At 39.2% G+C, this 22,141-nt stretch overlaps 1 protein-coding gene across 2 annotated transcripts in view; it reads right to left on the bottom strand.

The window, feature by feature from the left end:
- Positions 1–22,141, bottom strand: part of LOC138403926 (AF4/FMR2 family member lilli-like) — a 195,671-nt gene that overhangs the window by 133,527 nt on the left and 40,003 nt on the right. For both annotated transcript variants that reach the window (XM_069506172.1, XM_069506173.1), the window contains exon 4: positions 3,004–3,136. In XM_069506172.1, coding sequence (XP_069362273.1) covers positions 3,004–3,136 — 133 coding nt within the window. The remainder of the gene's footprint in view (positions 1–3,003; positions 3,137–22,141) is intronic.

The following is a 22,141-nucleotide window of genomic DNA, read 5'->3' on the forward strand; positions in this document are numbered from 1 at the left end:
CCATGAACACATTCAAATGAAGTTATCATATCAGTTATCATGCACGGACTAGCAAAAATCCAATTTATGGCATTGAAATCAATTTATAGTACAACTGTATTCAATTTATGACATTATTACTTGAACTACTACGATACGATAAGTACGATTTATAGTATTTTTACCTAATTTAAAATAATAAGTCTTTATGTATTTATTAAATTGATTTTATTGTTAAAACATATCAAGTTTGATTTCTACATGCTCGTAAGCACTAGATGACTTCTCTGGGCACAAACTGATTCCAAGTCTGGCTGAGATCTATGACTTTGCTCAGATTTAAGTTCCTGGTAAAGCGAGACAGATTTATGCCAGCAGTAGGTATAACGCTGTCTCGTTTTAGCAGTGTCTTAATTCTGAGCAAAATCAATGAGCGTTCTACAGATCTCAGCCTATGTACTGAGCCTTAGGGGTCTCCTAAGATTGTACATAGGTTCAGATCTATAGAACGCTCATTGACTCTGCTCAGACTTAAGAGACTGCTAATACCTTGTATATAGTAACGTTCACACGTCGTGTCTGCCCCGGCCTTAAATAGGTACCAGCGAAGTCGAGGTGAGCATTAAAAGCATTAAAATGGATTTATTGTGCAGTTTCCATTATTTTAGCACTTTATACAGCCAATGATCCGTGCGAAGCGTGATTTGAGATAAGCTGAGCTCACACCGCGGTTATTAACAAGCCGTATAAGGGATGATTTATGCTAGACCGGGCCGGGCCCGAGCCGCGCCACGTCCGGCACGCAGACGATCCACGGGTTACAATTTTAGCATAGATGTATGAAGAAAAGCAACACGGATGAAGCTCGGATGACTCGGACACGGTACGGTCTGATGTGAGTTGTGACCTAATAATTCTCAATCTTATGCCTCAGACGCGGTCTGAGGCACGGCTCGGGCCCGAAACGGTCTAGCATAAATCATTCTTAATGTGATAATGACGTCATTTCTGATGTTATACTACTCTGAAGTCTGAAAGTTCTATTTTAAAGTTATTAAAGAAGGACGGATAATTTCCAAAATACCTTCTAACAGTCAACTGTGCGAAGAACGTTCAATCGCTGCTTCTGGCTGCCGAAAAGCGATTATTCGATTATTGCGTTAATACTCTTACACAACTAAACTATGTACTTCGCCTTACTCGATTGATGTTTGAGTGTTAAAGTATTAGATCATTATAAAATGCGTGTTATTTAACTGACCTTTTGCGATTGGGCCATCGATTTATTTGTTACATCTCGGCATTAGATCGGTACCTACCTACCATAGAATAATGCCCGATTTCTCTTACTCAATTCAAATCACTGGATAACCATTTCCGCTGTCAACTTCAACGAAAGATCATGTTTGATCGCGTTTCGGCAACGACAATAAAATAAAATGTTGTTTAGTAAATGGACTAAGAGACAGCGCGTGCCAGACCTTCGTTGTTTTATAAAAGCTGAAAGTTTCGCTGCCTATTGTCCCCAACATGGGGAGGACCGATCAGCGACTATGAAATTTAGAACATTGTGGCTTTGGGAGATAACAGATAATAACGGTGTAAAAATCTTATTTCAAAGAATACCTAAAGACTAGTTTTGTTATATTTTCTTGGGAATAGTATTAGAAATTACATCATTCATTGCCAGACACTAAGTATGGTAAGACACCTTTAAACATTAACAATTTTTTTAAACTAAGGGCGTTGATCGTTCCTATCTGTGTTGGAGACAATACGCAGAGAAACTTTCAGCTTTTATAAAACAATGAAGGTCCTGGCACACACTGGCTCTGTCTCTAGAATGTATGATTAATCAAAATGATTTGGACTTTAATTAACTAATGCGTTGTTGACGGCTCGAGGGTATCGCAACGCAATTTGAAAATGATCAACGATTATTCGGTCGATTAACTAATAATATGACCAATGACCTCAGACCCGCCGGCCGGTGAAACCCATGAATATTTTGACTCCTAATCCATTATGTTTATATATTAAATCTAATAGTAAAAAAAAAAAGATTCCGACGAATTGAGAACCTCCTCCTTTTTTTGAAGTCGGTTAAAGATCAAAGAATGGTAACCTAGTACTGGAAAGCGCAGCGTTAAAGACCCTCACTAGGTGGACAGACGACATCAAACGAGTCACATTGCTTGCCACCAGGTCTGATGGCAGCCAAGCGCTGGTCTATAATATTAAAAAAAAAACATGGAGCCGCTGGATCAGGCGGCGCAAAACCATGCGGAAATCTCTACAAGAGACCTATGTCCAGAAGTAGACGTCTATCGGTTGACGATGAACATGATGAATGCAAAAATCAATTGATATCTACAAGGTAGTGAACTTATTCCTTGTTTGCTACAAAATATGCGATATTAGAAAATCACAGGACATTAATTAAACATCAACACCACCGTTCCACAAACGTCAAAAACCGTTGTCGTTATGAAAAATGGGCCCTGACCTTTAACTTGCGCAATGGGTGAATTATAATATAAGCTACAGTACGCGGCAGAAAGTAATGTACATCGGCCTTTCAAATGACATTTTGGCTTTGAAGAGCGTTGTCTCTGTCACTCCTACCTATATGACGATTTGTCGGTCTCAAAGAGAGAGATAATGCTCTACAAATCTGCTATCTCTTTCTAAAGGTCGATGTACATTACTTTCTGCCTCGTACTGTATGTCGGTTAATCCGGTTCTTCTACGGGTCTCTTTCTTTCTGATTTGAGCACGCAGAGAGATTTCGAGCATAGCTCTCGCCCGTCGCGCCGGCCGTGACTCTGCACACTACGTTACAGTGCGACAAGGCTCTCTTGGCACTTGAAAGACATTGACAGGGGGCGCTGTTGGAGAACAAAGGCTTAGAATATTCAAACAAGAACAAAGGGGACACTTGACGGCAACGTTAGTTCCGATTTGCGCCACGCGCCAAGATAGCCTTGTCTCACTGTTTTTGTAAAGTTAAAGCTATGTACTCACAGGGTGCGGGGCTGGCGGGTTCTGCGCAGATGCCGATCGACTTGCTGGGGTCCTCGATCAGCGTCTGCGCGAGCCGGTAGTCGCCTAGCTTCGTCTGGATCTGCTGGCTCACGCGATCCCTGTCACCTGACACCTGGAACCAACATATAGCATTACTTAAAGTGGCGTGCAGGCCAGGGTAGGCATTAGTTAGGTAGGAACCTGTTTACTGGCAGGTTATAATGAAAAATAAGCATTAAGCTATTACAACTGGGGTAAGCAGTGCATTTATGCCTCTATGACCTGCACGCCACTAGTTTAGTAAGAGTTAACTACTTCCGTAGATAGGAGGGCACAACATAACATAGTCTAAATGACTAAAATATCAACTGACAGTTGTAATAACTTGACATTTTGTGTAAAAAAAGATTTGAAAATTCCGAAAAAAGGGTGGATCTGCTAATTTTAAATAAGGTAGTGGGTAATACAAATTGTATTACTCTTAATATTATAAATGCGAAAATGTGTTTTGTTGGTGTGTGGGTTTACCCATCAATTACGTCACAACGGAGCAACGGATTGATGTGGTTTTTGACAAGGGTATAGTTAAAGACCATAGGGCGATTGTCTAAAACCTGCATCAATCATTATTACAATCTCAATTGTTCTGATTGGCTGAATGTGCCATTCTTGTTGCAACAATGCATTGTAGCCAATAATAGTGAGCGAGCATTAACCAATCAGAGATGATTGCGATCGTGACATTGTAGCTGTCAAACAACCGCGGTAGGGCCACTGGAGAGTGACATATGATAGTGATACTTTGAAATAACGTCCTTAAACTATACCATACTATGCAAATATGAATAAACTTGTTTTCTTTCTTTCAACTATGTACAATCTGTTTTTACAATATAGCGCACTGATGTTTCACCCGCGGCCGCGATTATATTATCTGCGCGGTAACTAGCCGGTCTGTACATACCACCGTTCCATAATGAGCAGAAATAAATACCACACCATACGTAAAACTTTACGACTTTACTTTGTAATAAGAGCCAGATCTTGATAAAATCGTCAGCACGGGAAAAGCGTGAGAACTTTAAATCACGGGTCTATACTCCATAGTCCATACCTACCTTAAATGAAAGTTGAATGTTTACCATAGAGACAACAAAAAGGCACTTCCGACCCTATCATTTTATACTATGTACTTTTGGATGACAATGGTGCAAACACACCTTGAAAGCAAGAGGTTCCGATTTTCGTTTCCGTTCGATTTCCGGTTAGTGCAATTTGGTAAACGGCCTCCAAAATTGGTTCAATAAATGATTCTATCCATGGGATGGGAAAGGTCCAAGGATTTTTATGTGGCGTTGGCGCTAATTTTGTTCGAGAAAAATTACACACATTCACGCACCCGCACGCGCGCGCTGTTTGACACGATTAACTTATCTATACCTATTGCGTAGGCGCGGCGTGACGTATTATAGTACATTTTTAATATACAAACAAGCAAGCGGGTCACCTAATGTTAAGTGATTACCGCCGCCCATAAACCTTAACTACTTATTGAAGAATATAACTTAAAAATAACGCCATGTTGAAATTTAGAAGGAACACCGGGCCAAAGAAAGTGTGTTTCACAGTTTGCATGTGCGTGGAAAAAAATATCTGGCACAACGGGCGGTCGTAGTTTACCGGGCACCCAGGGGGTGTGTACCTACCGTATACCGCGAATGTTAGTGTGCAAAAGGCGTTAGTAACGGAATTTCTTTTCAAATTGTCTCGTCAGTCTCGTCGTCTGTCAGCGGGCTGTATCTCATGAACCGTAATCGGTAGAGAGTTGAAATTTTCACAGAGTGTGTATTTCTATCGCCGCTATATTAACAAATAATAAAAAATCCGAAATGGTGGCCATGTAAATAGTTTTGTACGTACGGAACCCTTAATATGTACCTACGATTCCGCCTCGCTCTTGACTGGTTTATGCATTTGCAGTGACATTGAGGCGGTTTATTTAGGCCGCAATCCCGCACGTCGATGGGCGAGCGGCTCGCGGCCTTGCAGTATGTAACGTGTGAATTTTATGTATTTTAATGTGTTACAATACATTACATAGTGTAATAAGAAGCCTTGAAACAAATTTACACAGCTACATATTTTCCCCGCACTCTACTCTACCTTAGGAACGACGATTTCCTACTGAGTGTAGTGGACTTAGGCGGCAACTTAACGTTTCATTTACTTTGAACATTGGTTTTCTTTTACTTTAGTTGAAATAAGTCAGTTGTTGAAACAAGTCGCAAAATCAAGTACAGTAGCCGGCAGGAAATATTGTACATCGACCTTTAGGAAGAGATTTCGGCTTCGTAAAGCGTTGTCTTTGGTACTCATAACTATGTGACGTTTTGTCGGTCTCAATGACAGAGACAACGCTCTGCGAAACCGCTATCTTGTTCTAAAGGACGATCTACAATATTTCCTGCCGGATACCTTGAACTCTACATAAAAATGAAATGAAATGAAAACTTTATAAAAACTATGTCGGTTTACAATTTTGTGTCAGGAACCCTGAAGTAAGTTTAATAAACCTGTGTCCCAGGTCCCAGGGTCCTACATGTACCTAGTAAAACAATGAAAATGAAATATATTTTGTTTTAGTGTATAATGAACCTACGTTAGGAACCGAATGATAGCCTAGTAGTTAAGAGTCGGGCCTTCTATACGGGGGATATGGGGTTCGACCCCGGCTACACACTACACACCTCTAATTTTTTGGAGTTACATGCGTGTTAAGCTATAATTTGCTTAAACGATGAAAAACAAACAAACATCGAGAGGAAACCTGAGAGTATTACATTGTGTTTTGCAAAGGTGTGTGAAGTCTGTCAATCCGCACTTGGTCACTGTGGTGGAATATGGCCTAAAATAATTTCGAGAAAAGTAACAAAATTAGTAAAAATAAAAAAAATACCAGTTTAAACATTACATTTCAAATGTTATGGCGCTGCTCTAAGTAAAAACAAACACACAGAAGACCCATCTGTAGTATGACTATTTCCGGTATTACATTTTAAACGTTTGTTTACACAAAAAGTCACACTCGAAATTATTTTGGCACTGTAGCTATGTAAACACTTCCGTCGTAAATACGATAAATTGCCAGAGAACTTCAAAATAATACATGTAATTCATTTTATAACGTGTCGTCAGTCTGTAATCACAGGAAACGTTTTCACTAAGTGTTTATTGTAATCATCAATTATAGCCCGAGATCTGGTGGGAATGTATTTTATGGACTAACCTGACAAATGCCACCGACTAAACTAGCAAAAAAAATTGTCAAGGAAACCTATAGGGCAGTTCCCGTTGACCTATAATCATGAAATTTGGCACGTAGCTAGGTCTTATAGCATAAGAAAAATCCAAAAATCGTGAATTTGTGGTTACACCAATTAAAAACAAAAGTTCATGAACAAAATAATTAGTATTTTCAAAGTAAGATAACTATATCAAGTGGAGTATCATATGAAAGGGATTTACTTGTACTACAGGTTTTTATTTATTGTTAGGTATGCATAACAGTTTTTGATTTATCGTGCAAAATGTCGAAAAAATACTACTGTAGGACGGAACCCTCGGTACGCGAGTCTGATTCGCACTTAGCGGGTTTTTGAAACTAGATTTATTTATTAATATGTATTTTTAGTCAATTAAATTCTAAATTGCATCTAATAAATAACATTTATACTTTTTAAAACTTGTCTAGCAAATACAATAAAAATAAATGTGTAATGTGAAAGTATTATACATATATAGCCAATAGAAATCGCGTGGCTTCAAATTATTACAATATTTTAAAGTTTCAATTTACTATTTCTAGATTCCCATTAGCTCTTGTACTTTATATTGAGTGTATATTGTATTGTAATCAGTGAAATTATTACAACTGATTATTTTTTACAGTTTTTGTCTAATTAATGGGAGGCTTCGGCCCTAGCTACTCGTAGTTACCACCCTACCGGCAAAGCCGTGCCCACGGGATTTATAAAACCTAAATCCACGCGGACGAAGTCGCGGGCATCATCTAGTAATATATAATACTACTAGCTTTTGCTCGCGGCTTCGCCCGCGTGGCCTACAGGAAACAAATGGCATTTTTTTTTCAGAAACAAACATTATAACATCAGGACGCGCACCCTGAACAGCACCGAATAACACATATAACCTTCCAACCCCCATTTCATCCCTTTAGGGGGGGATTTTCTCATAGTCGTTTCTTAGCTGACCTCAAGAAAAAACCTACTTTCCAAATTTTATAAAAAAAATTATAAAAATTTTAAATTAAAAGTTAATAATATCAATAATTAAAACTTTCCCATACAAACTTTCACCCCCTATTTTACCACCCTCGTGGGCGAATTTTCCAAAAATCCTGAAACACGTATTTCTTCATTTGTGACCGAGAACCCAAATACCAATTTTCATGCAAATAACTTGAAAAATGACGGACTTTCATACAAACTTCCATCCCCCATTTAACCCACTTAAGGGTGGAATTTCGAAAAATCCTTTCTTAGTGGTTACCTACACTTTACAAAGAATAGACCCTTCAAATTTCATGTCTTTAGGACCAGCGGTTTAGGCTGTGCGTTGATATATATGTCAGTCAGTCAGTCAGGACTTTGAATTTTATATATATATAGATGCAGTCTACGAGATGAAAAGTTGACACCACGAACTAATGCGCGGACGAATAGACGCCTCCCTTTACTTTTATCGTACTACCAAAGAAATATATACTTAGATAACCTAAAAGCCTGCCTAGGTACAGAGCAGCGGCCATTTTACGTGAAATAAACAGCGGTATTGCACTGTGCACATTCTAACAGAGTATGTTAAAGGTTCGTACGCACCTGAGCGGCGCGGCGCGGCGCTTCAGTGAGCTTCACGTCGCGGCACAGAGCTTCAAAATATCATTTCTATCATTTTGTATGGCGCATATCGCACTAGAGCGGCGCGGCGCGGCGCTTCACCGCGCGTTGCCGCGCGGCACGGCTGGAGAGAATATTTTGAAGCGCACCGAAGCGACGCGCAGTGCAGTGACGCTAGTGCGACATACCCAGCGGCGCGGCGCGGCGCTTCAGTATGCGTACGTCGCTCGAATAAGATACACGCGCATCTTGTTAGGTATTTAAAGTACAGGCAAGAATCGGCAAGATAGACCTCAAAATAAATAACGTAGGTTTAATTTTTGACACATGACGTGTTCCTCATGCTCTTAGAAGTATATCCTCAAAGGTCCCAACCCCTAGGATGTCGGCTTCCCCCCTTCCCAGTGTCTAAATGTATAAATGTCTCTCCGAGCGTTATGAGAAAACATCAATGGTAAAAATAATCCTGATTAAATAACTATAATATATTATGTACATATTATACCTACCTACTTCATCTAGGTAGAATTAATAGTTTCGGAAATATGCCTACCTATTGTTGTACTTGTGTTTATATTATACTAGCTTATGCCCGCGACGTCGTCCGCGTGGACTACACAAATCTCGAACCCCTATTTTACCCCCTTAGGGGTTGAATTTTCATAAATCCCTTTTTAGCGGATGTCTACGTCATATTAGCTAGTTAGCTAGCCAGCATGCCAAATTTCAGCCCGATCCGTCAAGTAGTTTGAGCTGTGCGTTGATAGATCAGTCAGTCAGTCACCTTTTTCTTTTATATAGGTATTTAGATATAATATGTACCTGTGTTTACCTGCCTATTTTATATATTCTATTGCACATAAAACAAAGACATTTTGCGAAAATGCTTTTTCTAATGTAATTTCCACAGAACCTAAGGGACTAGCTGATGCCCGCAACTTCGTTCGCGTAGATGTAGGTTTTTTAAAAATCCCGTGGAAACTTTTTGATTTTCGGTATAAAACTAGCCTATGTGTAGGTACACATAGGCTACTTTTATCCTACAGGGTATAATCTATCTCAGGTATATAGGTACTAGTAGGTAATTCCCGGAAATGTGCTCACCTATAGAAAAATCTAAATCCACGCGGACGAAGTCGCAGGCATCATCTAGTTGCATTTTTTTTTAGATTTTTAATCCCGTGTGAACTCTTTGATTTTCCGGGATAAAAAGTTGCCTACCTCTGTCAATTCCCGGAATGCAAGCTACCTCTGGTCCAAACTTCATATAAATGGGCCTTTAACAATCCTGTGGAAATTCTTTCATTTTCCAGGATAAAAAGTAGCCTGTCCTTCCCCGGGATGTAATTCAACTTTGTACCAAATTTCATCAAATTCGGTTAAGCTGTTGAGCCGTGAAAAGCTAGTAGATAGACAGACAAATACACTTTTGCGTTGATAATAATATAAGTATGGATATGCATAAATATTTTTTTATAATTTCCATAAAAACTATCATCATCATCATCAACCGATAGATATGTCCACTGCTGGACATAGGTTTCTTGTAGGATTATATTACCGACCTGTGTGGTATACCTATTGTTTCTAATGTAATTTCCACAAAAACTATTAGGCAATAGCATAAAGAATTTTGTCTTCGACATTCTGAAGTAAATGTGAAATGGTACAGAGTCATTAAGAAGGCGAGGAAACAAAATGTGATATCCTTCTTGATATCGTGACTTTGGTATGTCAGCAATCCATTTCTTCTTCTTTTTTAGGGTTCCGTACCTCAAAAGGAAAAACGGAACTCTTATAGGATCACTTTGTTGTCTGTCTGTCTGTCTGTCTGTCTGTCTGTCTGTCTGTCTGTCTATCTGTCTGTCTGTCTGTCTGTCTGTCTGTCTGTCTGTCTGTCTGTCCGTCTGTCTGTCAAGAAACCTACAGGGTACTTCCCGTTGACCTAGAATCATGAAATTTGGCAGGTAGGTAGATCTTATAGCTGACATTTGGGGAAAAATCTGAAAACCGTGAATTTAGGGTTAGATCACACAAAAAAAATTAAATTGTGGTCATGAACTAATAATTAGTATTTTCAACTTTCGAAGTGAGTGACTATACCAAGTGGGGTATCATATGAAAGGTCTTCACCTGTACATTTTAAAACAGATTTTTATTTATTTTTATGCATCATAGTTTTTGAATTATCGAAATCATACGACTGTAGTACGGAACCCTCATTGCGCGAGCCTGACTCGCACTTGGCCGGTTTTTTCTCTTCGATAATTCGTTCTTCTTCTGCACAACAAAGAAATAATAATCAAATCCTCTTCACTGTCGCTCATCTTGCGACGTTGTTGCTCGTACGCGAACGGGTATAAAAGTGACGCGCAAGTGACGCGAGGTGCCGCGTACTGAAGCTGTAGTGCGATAGGCACCGTCGAGCGGCCTGAGGTGACGCGTTCTGCAGTCGGACTGAAGCGCCGCGCCGCGCCGCTCAGGTGCGTACGAACCTTAAGAGTCATTACATGTTATTGAAAATGTTCATAAGCGGGCGCTGATTGTAACTAATGCGGTTGATTCCTCACCACCGCGAAAATAGAATATTATTCATGCGCTAATACTGACTGTCTACTATAGGTAAGTACTCAGCCATATTCCCGTCATTCCATATAATGTGAGTCACGCTGGGATAATAAGTGATGATTTTTGATTGATTTTTTCTCTCTTTATTTGGAAGCTTAGTCACTTAGTGACTATGTCGCTTCGTAAGGTAAACAATTAACACAAAATCACCAAAATCTTACCCTCTTAAAATCTTAAAATAATTTTTAACTAGCTTATATAATAACTTGGCCTGATCACTCGCAGGGAAAGAAAGAAAGGTAACACAATTAAAAATATTTAAATTAGAATCCAAAATATTACACAAACTTAACCTGAATGATTCATTCCGAACACACTCCAGCAACACATGGTATATATCTTCAATTACTCCACATGTGGAGCAATTGAAGATATATATATATATATATAATAAGTGATGATACATATTCTTAACTAGCTGATGCCCGCTACTTCGTACGCGTGGAATTAGATTTTTTAAAAATCTTGTGGGAACTCTTTGATTTTCCGGGATAAAAAGTAGCATATGTCACTCACCAGGTCTTTATCTATACCCATGCAAAAAATCACGTCAATCCGTTGCACCGTTGCGACGTGATTGAAGGACAAACCAACAAACAAACACACTTTCGCATTTATATAAGGGTACGGATTTTCTTTGACTTTTGATATTCATAAAACTAACGATCTTTATGTACTAGAAACTAGGTGGGTCATTCCGATCATTCTCATTCACGCATCCCTAGCTCGTATCCATAGTTCGCACTCTTACAACGAGTAAGTTAACAAGCCGAAACTTAACAAATTAAAAACGTGACGTCCAGTCAAAAATGAATTAAAAAACCGGCCAAGTGCGAGTCAGGCTCGCGCACCGAGGGTTCCGTAGTACAATCGTATTTTTTCGACATTTTGCACGATAAATCAAAAACTATGATTCATAAAAATAAATAAAAATCTGTTTTAGAATCCACAGGTGAAGCCCTTTCATATGATACCCCATATAGTTATCTTACTTTGATAATTGAAAATACTAATGATTAGTTCATGACCACAATTTAATTTTTTTTGTGTGATGTGACCACAAATTCACGGTTTTCAGATTTTTCCCCTAAAGCCAGCTATAAGACCTACCTACCTGCTAAATTTCATGATTCTAGGTCAACGGGAAGTACCCTGTAGGTTTCTTGACAGACCGACAGACAGACAGACAGACAGACAGACAACAAAGTGATCCTATAAGGGTTCCGTTTTTCCTTTTGAGGTACGGAACCCTAAAAACATAAAATTTTACATTTGAAATGGCACCGTACTGCCGCCATACCTATAGATTTTTTTAAATTATAGCCGATTGGTGGTACAAAGAAGCTCATATACGTACATGCATGAACCCGAAGACATTACATTCTTTTTTTGGGCAGCCATGTAAAAACACTGCACTAGGAGAGCTAAGCTAAGCTACGAAAATCCTATTGTTCCTATTGGTTGATACCATGTAATATACCCCTCGCTACGCAGCCTAGCACGTCTCTGCTGGAAGGCCAGCCTTAAACTGTTAATAGCATCAGAATTGAGGAAGGGCCTGTTACTCCAAGGCTGATCGTGTTTACGTTAGTTTTGTCACCTACCCATACAAACTATAAGTAAGAATATCGTATTTAGAACGTTGGGCACACGACTCGATATAAATATAGTTCCGCCCACTCACTAATAACAGAGCGGTTATAACAAGATGCTCCCTGTCTCTCATGGTAGTCTAATAATTCGATCTTAGAAAATCCTAATAATTAATTAGTATAAACATACCAGAAGTGAAGTTAAATATTAACCACGACACACAGTGGCTTATCGAGAGTTTTGCCTTTCATAATAACCTTACTGCAATATTAACTTGATTAGGGCACAATTGCTATTGAAACCACTCAATCAGAAATGCGACCTAAACAAAAAAGCATTTAATAGTCGAATGAGTCTGAGGTTGAACACAGACTGCCTTAAGAATCATCAAACTCTCGCTTGTATACCAATCGATTCAAGATGGTGATGCAACACATCACGTGACTTCTGTCAGAGATAATCAATTATTATAAGTGCGCTAACATTAAGTAAAGTCAAAGGTTATAGTCTCTACATTATATAACTTGTAGTTTTTTTTTAATCGGATCTCTCTTATTCTGCATCGCATTTATCATTGCTAAGAGTCGTAAACCCTTACCATCTAAATATATATAAAAAAGAATTTTCAAAATCGGTCCAGGCGTCTTCGATTTATTTCGCATACAAAAAAAAAGATTCCGACGAATTGAGAACCTCCTCCTTTTCTGAAGTCGGTTAAAAAGGAAAAGCTAACTGACTGATCTATCAACGCACAGCTCAAACTACAGAACGGATCAAACTACTGAAAGGCATACAGATCTCAGATATCTATTACGACGAAGACATCCGCTAAGTAAGGATTATTGAAAATTCAACACCTAAAGGAGTAAAATAGGGATTTGAATTTTGTCTAGTCCACACGGACGAAGTCGCGGGCATAAGCTTGTTAGTCCTATAATGGCAGACGTTTACAAAAAATGTAATATAAATGTAATCAGTGATTTACTAACGAACATTTATATAAGCATGCAAATTAAAATGAACAAAGAACAATCTAATTTGTATAGAAGACAACAAGCGCATTATTTCATCAAAAATCCTGCTTCATACTAATTAGCGAGCGCATAAGGAACTACAGTAATGAATTATTGCAATGTTAATTTTGATAAGTTTTGTAAATTTTTGTTATTATACAGCAACTTAATTACCGGTTCACACTATTCAAGTCGCAAAATCAAGTACATATTTTTTTCGTAAGTTCTTTCCAGTGCAGACAAGAAAGAATGACGTAGCGCATGACTCGTGAATAATGCCTACTGATAGGTATGGATTCTGAACAATGGTTCAGGATTTGTTCTAAGGCAATCTAACTCTAGATAATTTCAGTTGCGCTTTTTTGGGCAACTGGTTGCTCGATTAGATTTATAGTCCTTACCTATATACCGAATTTACCCAATTTACCGAAATTAAACCCCTATTCACATTGTTCCAGTGGTAATTCTGGATTAGATCTAAGAGTTTCTAGACGGTTGCCCCATTTGATTTCTAATCATTACTCATAACATCCTGGAGGCTGACATAGACTAGATATTTTTAATCACTGAAATCAAAGAGTTCCCAAAGGATTTAAAAAAACCCTAAATGCAAGCGGACGAAGTCGCAGGCATCGTCTAGTCTGAAGACTTATAAATGCAGAAAAAGTGGTAGGTACATCGATATAAATGACAAGATTATGGTCAAGCAAACAAAATTATTCACGGTTTAGGAACCAAATAAATCAGCACCACCTCTTAGATACTAATGAACGACCCGTTTGGAATCCAGACGTCATTGAGGTTGCATTGGTGCATTAGCACCAATGTGTCGGTGCCATTTTGTTTGTTTAATAACCCTGTCCATACGAAGTAATAAGTCAATGGGTATGTATTATGGTATGATTGTCTGGGTGCACTCTCAAAGGAGTCATTTAAAAAAAATTACATCTGCAAAAATATATTTTACGATGAGTTGTGGGGCATTGTCTCCGCACCGTGGAATTATTCTTTGTGCTCGGAACGTGACGTTTTATTGTTGCCATCACTCTCTACTCATGAACTGGCCCGTGTTTCATTTCCACTAAGATATTTAGGTGTAGTGGCAAACAAAGGATGAGTATAATAAACAATGACGATATGAAGGAAACCATTTTCCACGAAACAGCGTGCGGATAGTATCCAGTGAAGTGTATTATACATTTTAGTACCTACTTACCTATAGAAGATCAGTATTATACCTACGTTTAGAAGCGGTGATACCCTATAGTATAGTGGAACAGTATTACCTATAGAAGCGATGATAGCCTATAATATAGTGGTACAGTACGTTTTTTTTTAAATTCATTATAGGCGCAAAATTAAAAGTAGGAAAATGCCCAATTTAAACTAGCCACGAGGGGTTCCTCGCCGACGCTGTAAACATGTCAATATTCCATAACATGCAATAGAAATTGATAGCTTGATGACAAGCAGTTAGTCATTACTCATTTTCGCGGAAGTGTTACGACAGTTTCATTGGCGTGCCACACTTATGGACTAAGAGCCCGTGAGGGCCAGAGCTTCGTTATTTTATAAAAGCTGAAAGTTTATCTGCGCATTATCCCCAACATAGGGAAGAACTATCAGCGATCATGTAGTTTGAAAATAGTTCATAGTGGCTTTGTCAGATAACAGGTAACAAAAACGTACCTATAGTATCTATGTATGAAATCTTTCATCAAAGTATGAAGTAATTTTTTTTAATATTTTCTTCGAACGGGATTTTCTATTGCTTATATATTATATTGCTTATAAATACTTAGTATCGTGGCAACCCCCTGCTAGACACCCAAGACATAGCTGACGAAACAACTTTCAGCTTTTATAAAATAACGAAGGTCTGGTCCTCACAGGTTATTTCTCTAAGCATTTGCATGCAATACAGCACGGTACAGTTTAGATTCTTGGGGTTAGAGCGCGAAGAATAAGTATGGGGAATAATACAAATACAATATACCATTGTAGTGTTGTACGGGCGTCTAGACGGCCTCATTACAACCACCCCTTCGCTCCACCCCTCCACCGCACCCCCTCCACATGCCCTCGCCGTTGCGCAGAAAAATATTCTTTGATAATATTATAATCCTATTGTCTTACTGCTTTTATTTGGGGGGAGTTTCGACTGCGCGCCGTTATGTATGATTGCGGTGACTGATGGTCTTATTATTTCTCGGGCATTTATCTTTATCATCATCATGATCAACCCATCACCGGCTCACTACAGAGCACGGGTTTCCTCTCAGAGAGCAGGGTTTTGGCCATAGTCTACCACGCTGGCCATGTGCGGATTGGTAGACTTCACACACCTGAGAACATTATGGAGACCTCTCAGGCATGCAGGTTTCCACGATGTTTTCCTTCACCGTCAAAGCAAGTGATATTTAATTACTTAAAACGCACATATCACCGAAAAGTTAGAGGTGCGTGCCCGGGATCGAACGTCCGACCTCCGATTAGAAGGCGGACATCCTAACCACTTGGCTATCACAGCTTAATCCTATATATATCCTATCAAAGAGAAAATAAGAATACTTTACCCTCAGTAAAACATAACTACTCGTATGGTAAAACTCTCTTCGTTCTCAGAGTCAACTCAGAAGTCAAATTACAGACTTGGCTAAAGCGAAGTGCAAAGAGCAAATAAATTTGTTAACAAGAATTTATACGATCAATAAAGTAGAAAGTATTTTCTACAATGTTGTTGCTCTTTTATTACTTATCAGAAGTGTGGCAATTCGTGTTATTAATGTCCGTCCCAGCAGAGAGATCTTTGCCAAATTAGTTAAAATATTATACGTACGTAAGTTCTTGCATTTCACGAAGGCCACTGACTCATACTTGTGTTTAAGTCGTATCGGTATACGTAAGGTACACAAAATGTGTGCGTTTGACAGCTTCGTATGGACAGGGCTATTGAACAAACAAAATGGCACCCACTCAGTGGTGCTTTAGCACCAATGCAACCTCAGTGACGTCTGGATTTCAAACGGTTCGTTCATTAGTATCTAAAAGGCGGCGCTGATTTATTTGGTTATAAACCGGGAAAAATTTTGTTCCCTTGACCATATCTTGTCATTTATATCGATGCCGACGGCATTATATTATATTGTACTTACATACATTATTATTGATCAAAGACATTCTAAGATTGCATGTTACCATTCAAATAGAGATTATGAAGATTTGCTTTAGAACGCTTTATTGTTAATTCAAGTGTAGAATGTCTGGCAAATCAGTGTAAGTACTAACTAAACGAGCTAAGCCGTAAGCTTGAGCCTAGCACCTAACATAAAATTCAACTCAAGGCGCGCCGTAACATCTTGTATATCTTCACTGATATAAATAAATAGATACACAGTTTAAACTTAATTATATTCTAAGATCCTTTAAAATATTTGTTGGTCAGGTATTGATTTTTAAATGAACATAAATATAACGCCTTCATCATTGCCTTATATAGCTATAACAGGTACGTACCGCCTTCTTATTAGAACTTGGTTGGAAACGCTAGCGTATCTTGATATCGTCATCATTGAGAAACAATCTAGATTTCTAAAAGTATTTTATCCTTCCAGAAAAAAAAACAGGATAATGTAACATCTTGTCACTTTTAATGTTACTATTATAGTACGAGACAGGTCGAGATGGCAATCGGGGTATGAGGCGAGGAGACACCCGGCACACCCGCACGTCACCCGCGCTCGCGCGCGCCAAGTAGCGCGGGGGCTGTGCGGGTGTGCGGGGCGTACTATACCTATGTTCGAACTAAATTGTGTAGTTTAAATTACTTGTATTACGACACTAGGTGTGAGGACCGTGGAGGTAGGGTAAGTAATAAATACACTAACAACACAAACAGCTTAAAGTTAGGCTTGTCCAAACAATTTTTCCATGACAAGACGCATTTTAATAAAGAGAAGTGCCTATCTCAAAATTCGTATATCAAGGTGCACGTTACGATATGGAGTTGCGAATGGTTGTCGTATCTTAAACGTTAGAATCCCTACGCCTGCGATAGCTGCGCAGTTTCGGGTTACCCGTTACCGCGATGCTCATCATATTGTTGTTTACGACTTACTCTTTGTTCATCCTTTATGTCCATTAAGATATTTTTATACAGGCTCTGTCAGATTAGTGCTCAGTCAGAGTGCTCTGAGGAGATGTTTGACTTTATTCCAACTTCCTTTTTCTACAACCGCACCGCACGCCACCGTAAGCAATTTCACCCTCACCACCTGGGTGTCTGGCGCACTTTGACGTGCTTTGACCGCCCGTTGTGCCAGATCCTTTTTTCCACGCACATGTAAACTGTGGAACCACCTCCCTTCGCCAATGTTCCCACAAAATAACAGCATAGGGTTATTCAAGGGGCGGATCAACAACTTCCTGAAAGGCAGGCAACGCATTGGCAGTTTCTCTGGTGCTGCAAATGTTCATGGGCGGCGGTAATCATTTAACATCAGGGCCTACTCGTTTGCTCGCTATTTTTATTTTACAAAAAAATAGTTAAAAATTATATTGGATATTGTTGGGTCCAACGTCTTAACTAATGGATATACTAATACATACTCTGCAATACATCATCGCTCTCTTGTAGGAATTTCTCAAACATACCCCGATTGCCATCTCGAACTGTTGCGGACTATACCTACCTATTGTCGGGTTTATGCACTTTTTGACACTTTCGAGCGTGCTCCTAAAAACGGCGACCCGTAACCAGGGTTGGAATTTCCACACTACAGATTTGTGCCGCTTGTATCCAGTGGCTCCCGTAATTTATCATATGTTCTCATTTCAGCGATTTTATTGTAGCAAACGCTAATTTTCTTCATTACATGCCTGGTATTGAGTAAAGCAAGCCTGCCGCTTAAAGGTCCACACGCATAAGCGCGGCGCTGCGCTATACTATATACTATTATACTTTATGCTATATAATTACTATAATATTATAAATGCAAAATTGTGTCTGTCTGTCTGCTAGCCTTTCACAGCCCAACGGTTCAACCGATTTTGATGAAATTTGGTACAGAGGTAGCCATCATCCCGGGGAAGGACATAGGCTACTTTTTATCCTGGAAAATTTAAGTTCCCGCAGGTTTTTTAGAAACTTAAATCCACGCGGACGAAGTCGCGGGCATCATCTAGTTACTCATATAAACCATACTTGTCGCGTGTCATTAAATTGCATTGGGACCTTAAGTTACCAGTGGTTCCAGTGTACGTACGTAGGAGCCAATAAAAGCATAATTTGTGTCTCAAACTCTATATCGATGATTTAAAAGACAAATAAAATAAGGAGTATTTCAGCGGTGCCCGTTGTCGGCGTCACACTCCGTGCCCCACTCGGCCGGCCGTTGACTCCGCCATTTATCGCAGTCGCGCTAAAACATGTGGACGACTTTACTCGCACTATTGACATATTTATGGCGTGGAGCTTCGCGCGGACGCGAGCCCGCTTTGCGTATTCACACGTACCAACATCAAATTACGTTCCAACACCTAACCTGTTTAGGCACACGATATCCCACCAAGACCCCACGCAACGCAACGAGTGTATTTTATTCGTAGCCTGACTCATAAACACACATCCCGAACCCTTGGATCTGGGGCCCTGAAAATTTGGACAAAAGTTCCTTTTATAATGTAGACAAGGAATACGGCCAGTTGTTATATTAAACTTTAACATGTTAATTGAAAGCTTCAAATCAAATGACAAGTTATAGATAGACAAAGACTACGCACTTCAAATCTATTAATTTTATAAAATCAATATCAGAGGTTGGGGTGATTTACCATTTATTTATTGTTCTTTAGTTAGTCAATGCCATTAGGTTATTTCGTCTTTTTTTGTGACAAATAGTAGGTTCTGATAGCGGCACTAACATCGTGCATCACTTAAATTGGAACGTAAGTTAGAGTTGGCACGTGTGTAAATGCCATGAGTCGTAGGAGCTCGCGGACACTCGACGCTATGGCGTGTTGGGATGGTTCTTTTGAATAAATTAAACCTACTCGTTATGTTTGTGTTGTTGGCTCGTCTATTTTTATTGTTTGTTTATAACGTCGGGTTAACTTTGCCGCAGGAATTGTACGATAGCATACCATATTTTATACGCAATCCTATTGCTTATAAAATATGGTTTATTTCTTTTTCTGGTTGTTGGAGCCTTTTGTTTTGTGTTTTATGGATTCCATCACTTTAGTTAACAACTGTCAAGTCATAGGTATTATATTAATGAAATATTCATTTTTCTCTCAAAAATGGGTTTGGAGATCTGAATTTATATAAATGTAGCGTTTAAGATCGAATAAATTTTAGTTTCAAGGAACTTTGGTGCAAGGTTTTCTTCGTCATTAAAGATAATGATAACACTGCTTTTTATTTAGCAAAGTTTTTTTTTTACCAAAACAATATGTATTGAAATAAGATTATGAACAAAAGATTAACAAAAATATCTGATAGGCTACTGAGGCATGGCTCTTTAAACAATACGATCAAAAGGGCTGTTGCCATAGTAGACATTCCTGCGCTCATTGAGCCGGCAGGGATTAGTCGGGATGATGGCAAGAGACCTGATGGATTGACGCTAGTTCCAAGGGAACGGGGACAGGCGCTAACGTGCGTTGACACATTGGCCCCGTGTCATATCAGGGAGACAGAATCAAGATCGGGAGCCACTACAGAAATGGCTGAAAACGGCAAGCGATGCATGTGTGCCACAAAAATTCGATAAGAGATTATCGAATTTTTGTTCCGTTTGCCGTGGAGACCCTGGGGCCATGGAGTCTTAGTGCTAAAAAAAATTACGAGAAATTTCACCGAGATTAATAACCTCATCTGGTGACAGATTGTCTAGATAAGGCTACCTTTAAGTTTAATAATTGTAATATTTTAGCGTTTAAACTATCGTGAGTGATTTCCATGATACATATATCACACACAGTTAACTCACGTGTTAAGTCGACGTTAGCCCGACTAGTTTCTAACGTCGACTTAACACTGAGTAAAGCTGGTGTGTGATACAAGTTTTATTGTAATATTTTCAACAAAAAACCAATTAAACAAATGGGAATACGTAGGTACTACGAGCGTAAACCTCGGAAATGATCCGAATGGCCTTGCCAAGGTGATACTCGAAACTGGTATCTCGTACCTTCGCAGCGAGATAAAAAAAACTTGTATTGACGTCGATAATTCCTATCAAGTGAACATTTAAGTATTCATCATCATCATCATGATCAACCCATCACCGGCTCACTACAAAGCACAGGTCTCCTCTCAGAGTGAGAAGGGTTTTGGCCATAGTCTACCACGCTGGCCATGTGCGGATTGGTAGACTTCACACACCTTTGAGAACATTATGAAGAACACTCAGGCATGCAGGTTTCCTCACGATATTATCCTTCACCGTTAAAGCAAGTGATATTTAATTAAAACGCACATAACTCCGAAAAGTTAGAGGTACGTGCCCGGTATCGAACCCCCGACCTCCGATTAGAAGGCGGACGTCCTAACCACTAGGCTATCACAGCTTAAGCAATAGGTAGTAAGATTTAATTACTGAAACCTAACCGCAATCGTTTTTTGGGCTTGGCGTAAAAAGTTGTGCAATATAAACTTTTGTACTCAAAACTACTGACGATGATGAATAATGATCTATCTTATGATTTATCTTAAATTATTATCTTAACCTTCCTGCAATGGCAATCTGGCGAATCCTTGTGGCTAAGTTTATGCATACTTAATTATAATACTTTTATCTTGCCTATCGCGAAACAAGTTTGTTATGCACCAGCATTTTAAAATTTCTGGTCACAATAATTTACATATTGACATTAAATGGCATATCACACAAAAGCAATGGTGCCAACTTGACAGCAGGGGACAACTTATAGTGAACGGCCTGTAAAAGATGAGATTCTGGTCGCGTCACAGACACCTCTACTACTATGCTGGCTTTACTTACAGCCAATCGACTATTTATCGTTGTGCTAACATTTGTCCCCTCTGTGACGAAAAATATCTCGCAAATATCATCGACATAGACATATGTTTTTAATGGCTTGTTAAACGCGGAGATGTTCAAGATTCTGCAAACGCAACGTGTGGCAACGGAACCGGTTGCATTAAAGACTCAATATGTATGCAACTAGAACATCCATTTGATTAAAGGCTGATACAAACAACGCGCGAGGGAAACTGCATGGCCTTAGCCCTTGCCTACGATCTCACCTGGTGATACGTGATAATGAAGCGGGCTAAGCGATGATTTATGCCAACACGTGGTGGGCACGAGCCGTGCATCGTAGATGCTAACTCGGAAGGGATAGCTTTAAACCCATACCCCTTATCGATTTCTACGTATCGTAATGCTAAATAGCTTGGCATGACACGGTTTTGCCGGTAGAGTGGTAAATAGCCACGGTAGAAGTCTCCCACGACACCAGACTGGAGACAACTTAGAAATCATAAAATTCTAAATACCACTCCGCCAGGGAAATCGTCAAGAGCCAGCGCTCCAGAAACCTTGCGAAACTAGAATCGCTGGTACTGAATTTTTATCTTTAAGTCGTAGACATTTTGATCCATTTTATAAACGTTGGTAAGATTATCTCATACTAACCACACAATGCCTTGTAATTACAACTTCTACGTGCCACGTTGGACACGGTATCGCCACGCGTTGTGTTTGTGTCAGCCTTAAGAAACTATCGACTTTATCGGACTCTATTTAGAAAGACGTTTTAAGTGGTTACCTAAAGTGTTTTAGTTGGAAAACATGCAAATTTTTAAATAGTACAGACTTTTTTATAGCGTTGATAGATGACACTTTTACGGATGTTAGGTACTATTGCTTGTTGACAAATTATGATATTAGGTAAGAAGCGATTCAGGTCAATCGTCCGATGGCAGTCGCTCCGTGCAAAAACTTGTAGCCTGCCAAATGA

Source organism: Maniola hyperantus, chromosome 22 (genome assembly GCF_902806685.2).
Source record: "Maniola hyperantus chromosome 22, iAphHyp1.2, whole genome shotgun sequence".
Lineage (NCBI taxonomy): Eukaryota > Metazoa > Arthropoda > Insecta > Lepidoptera > Nymphalidae > Maniola > Maniola hyperantus.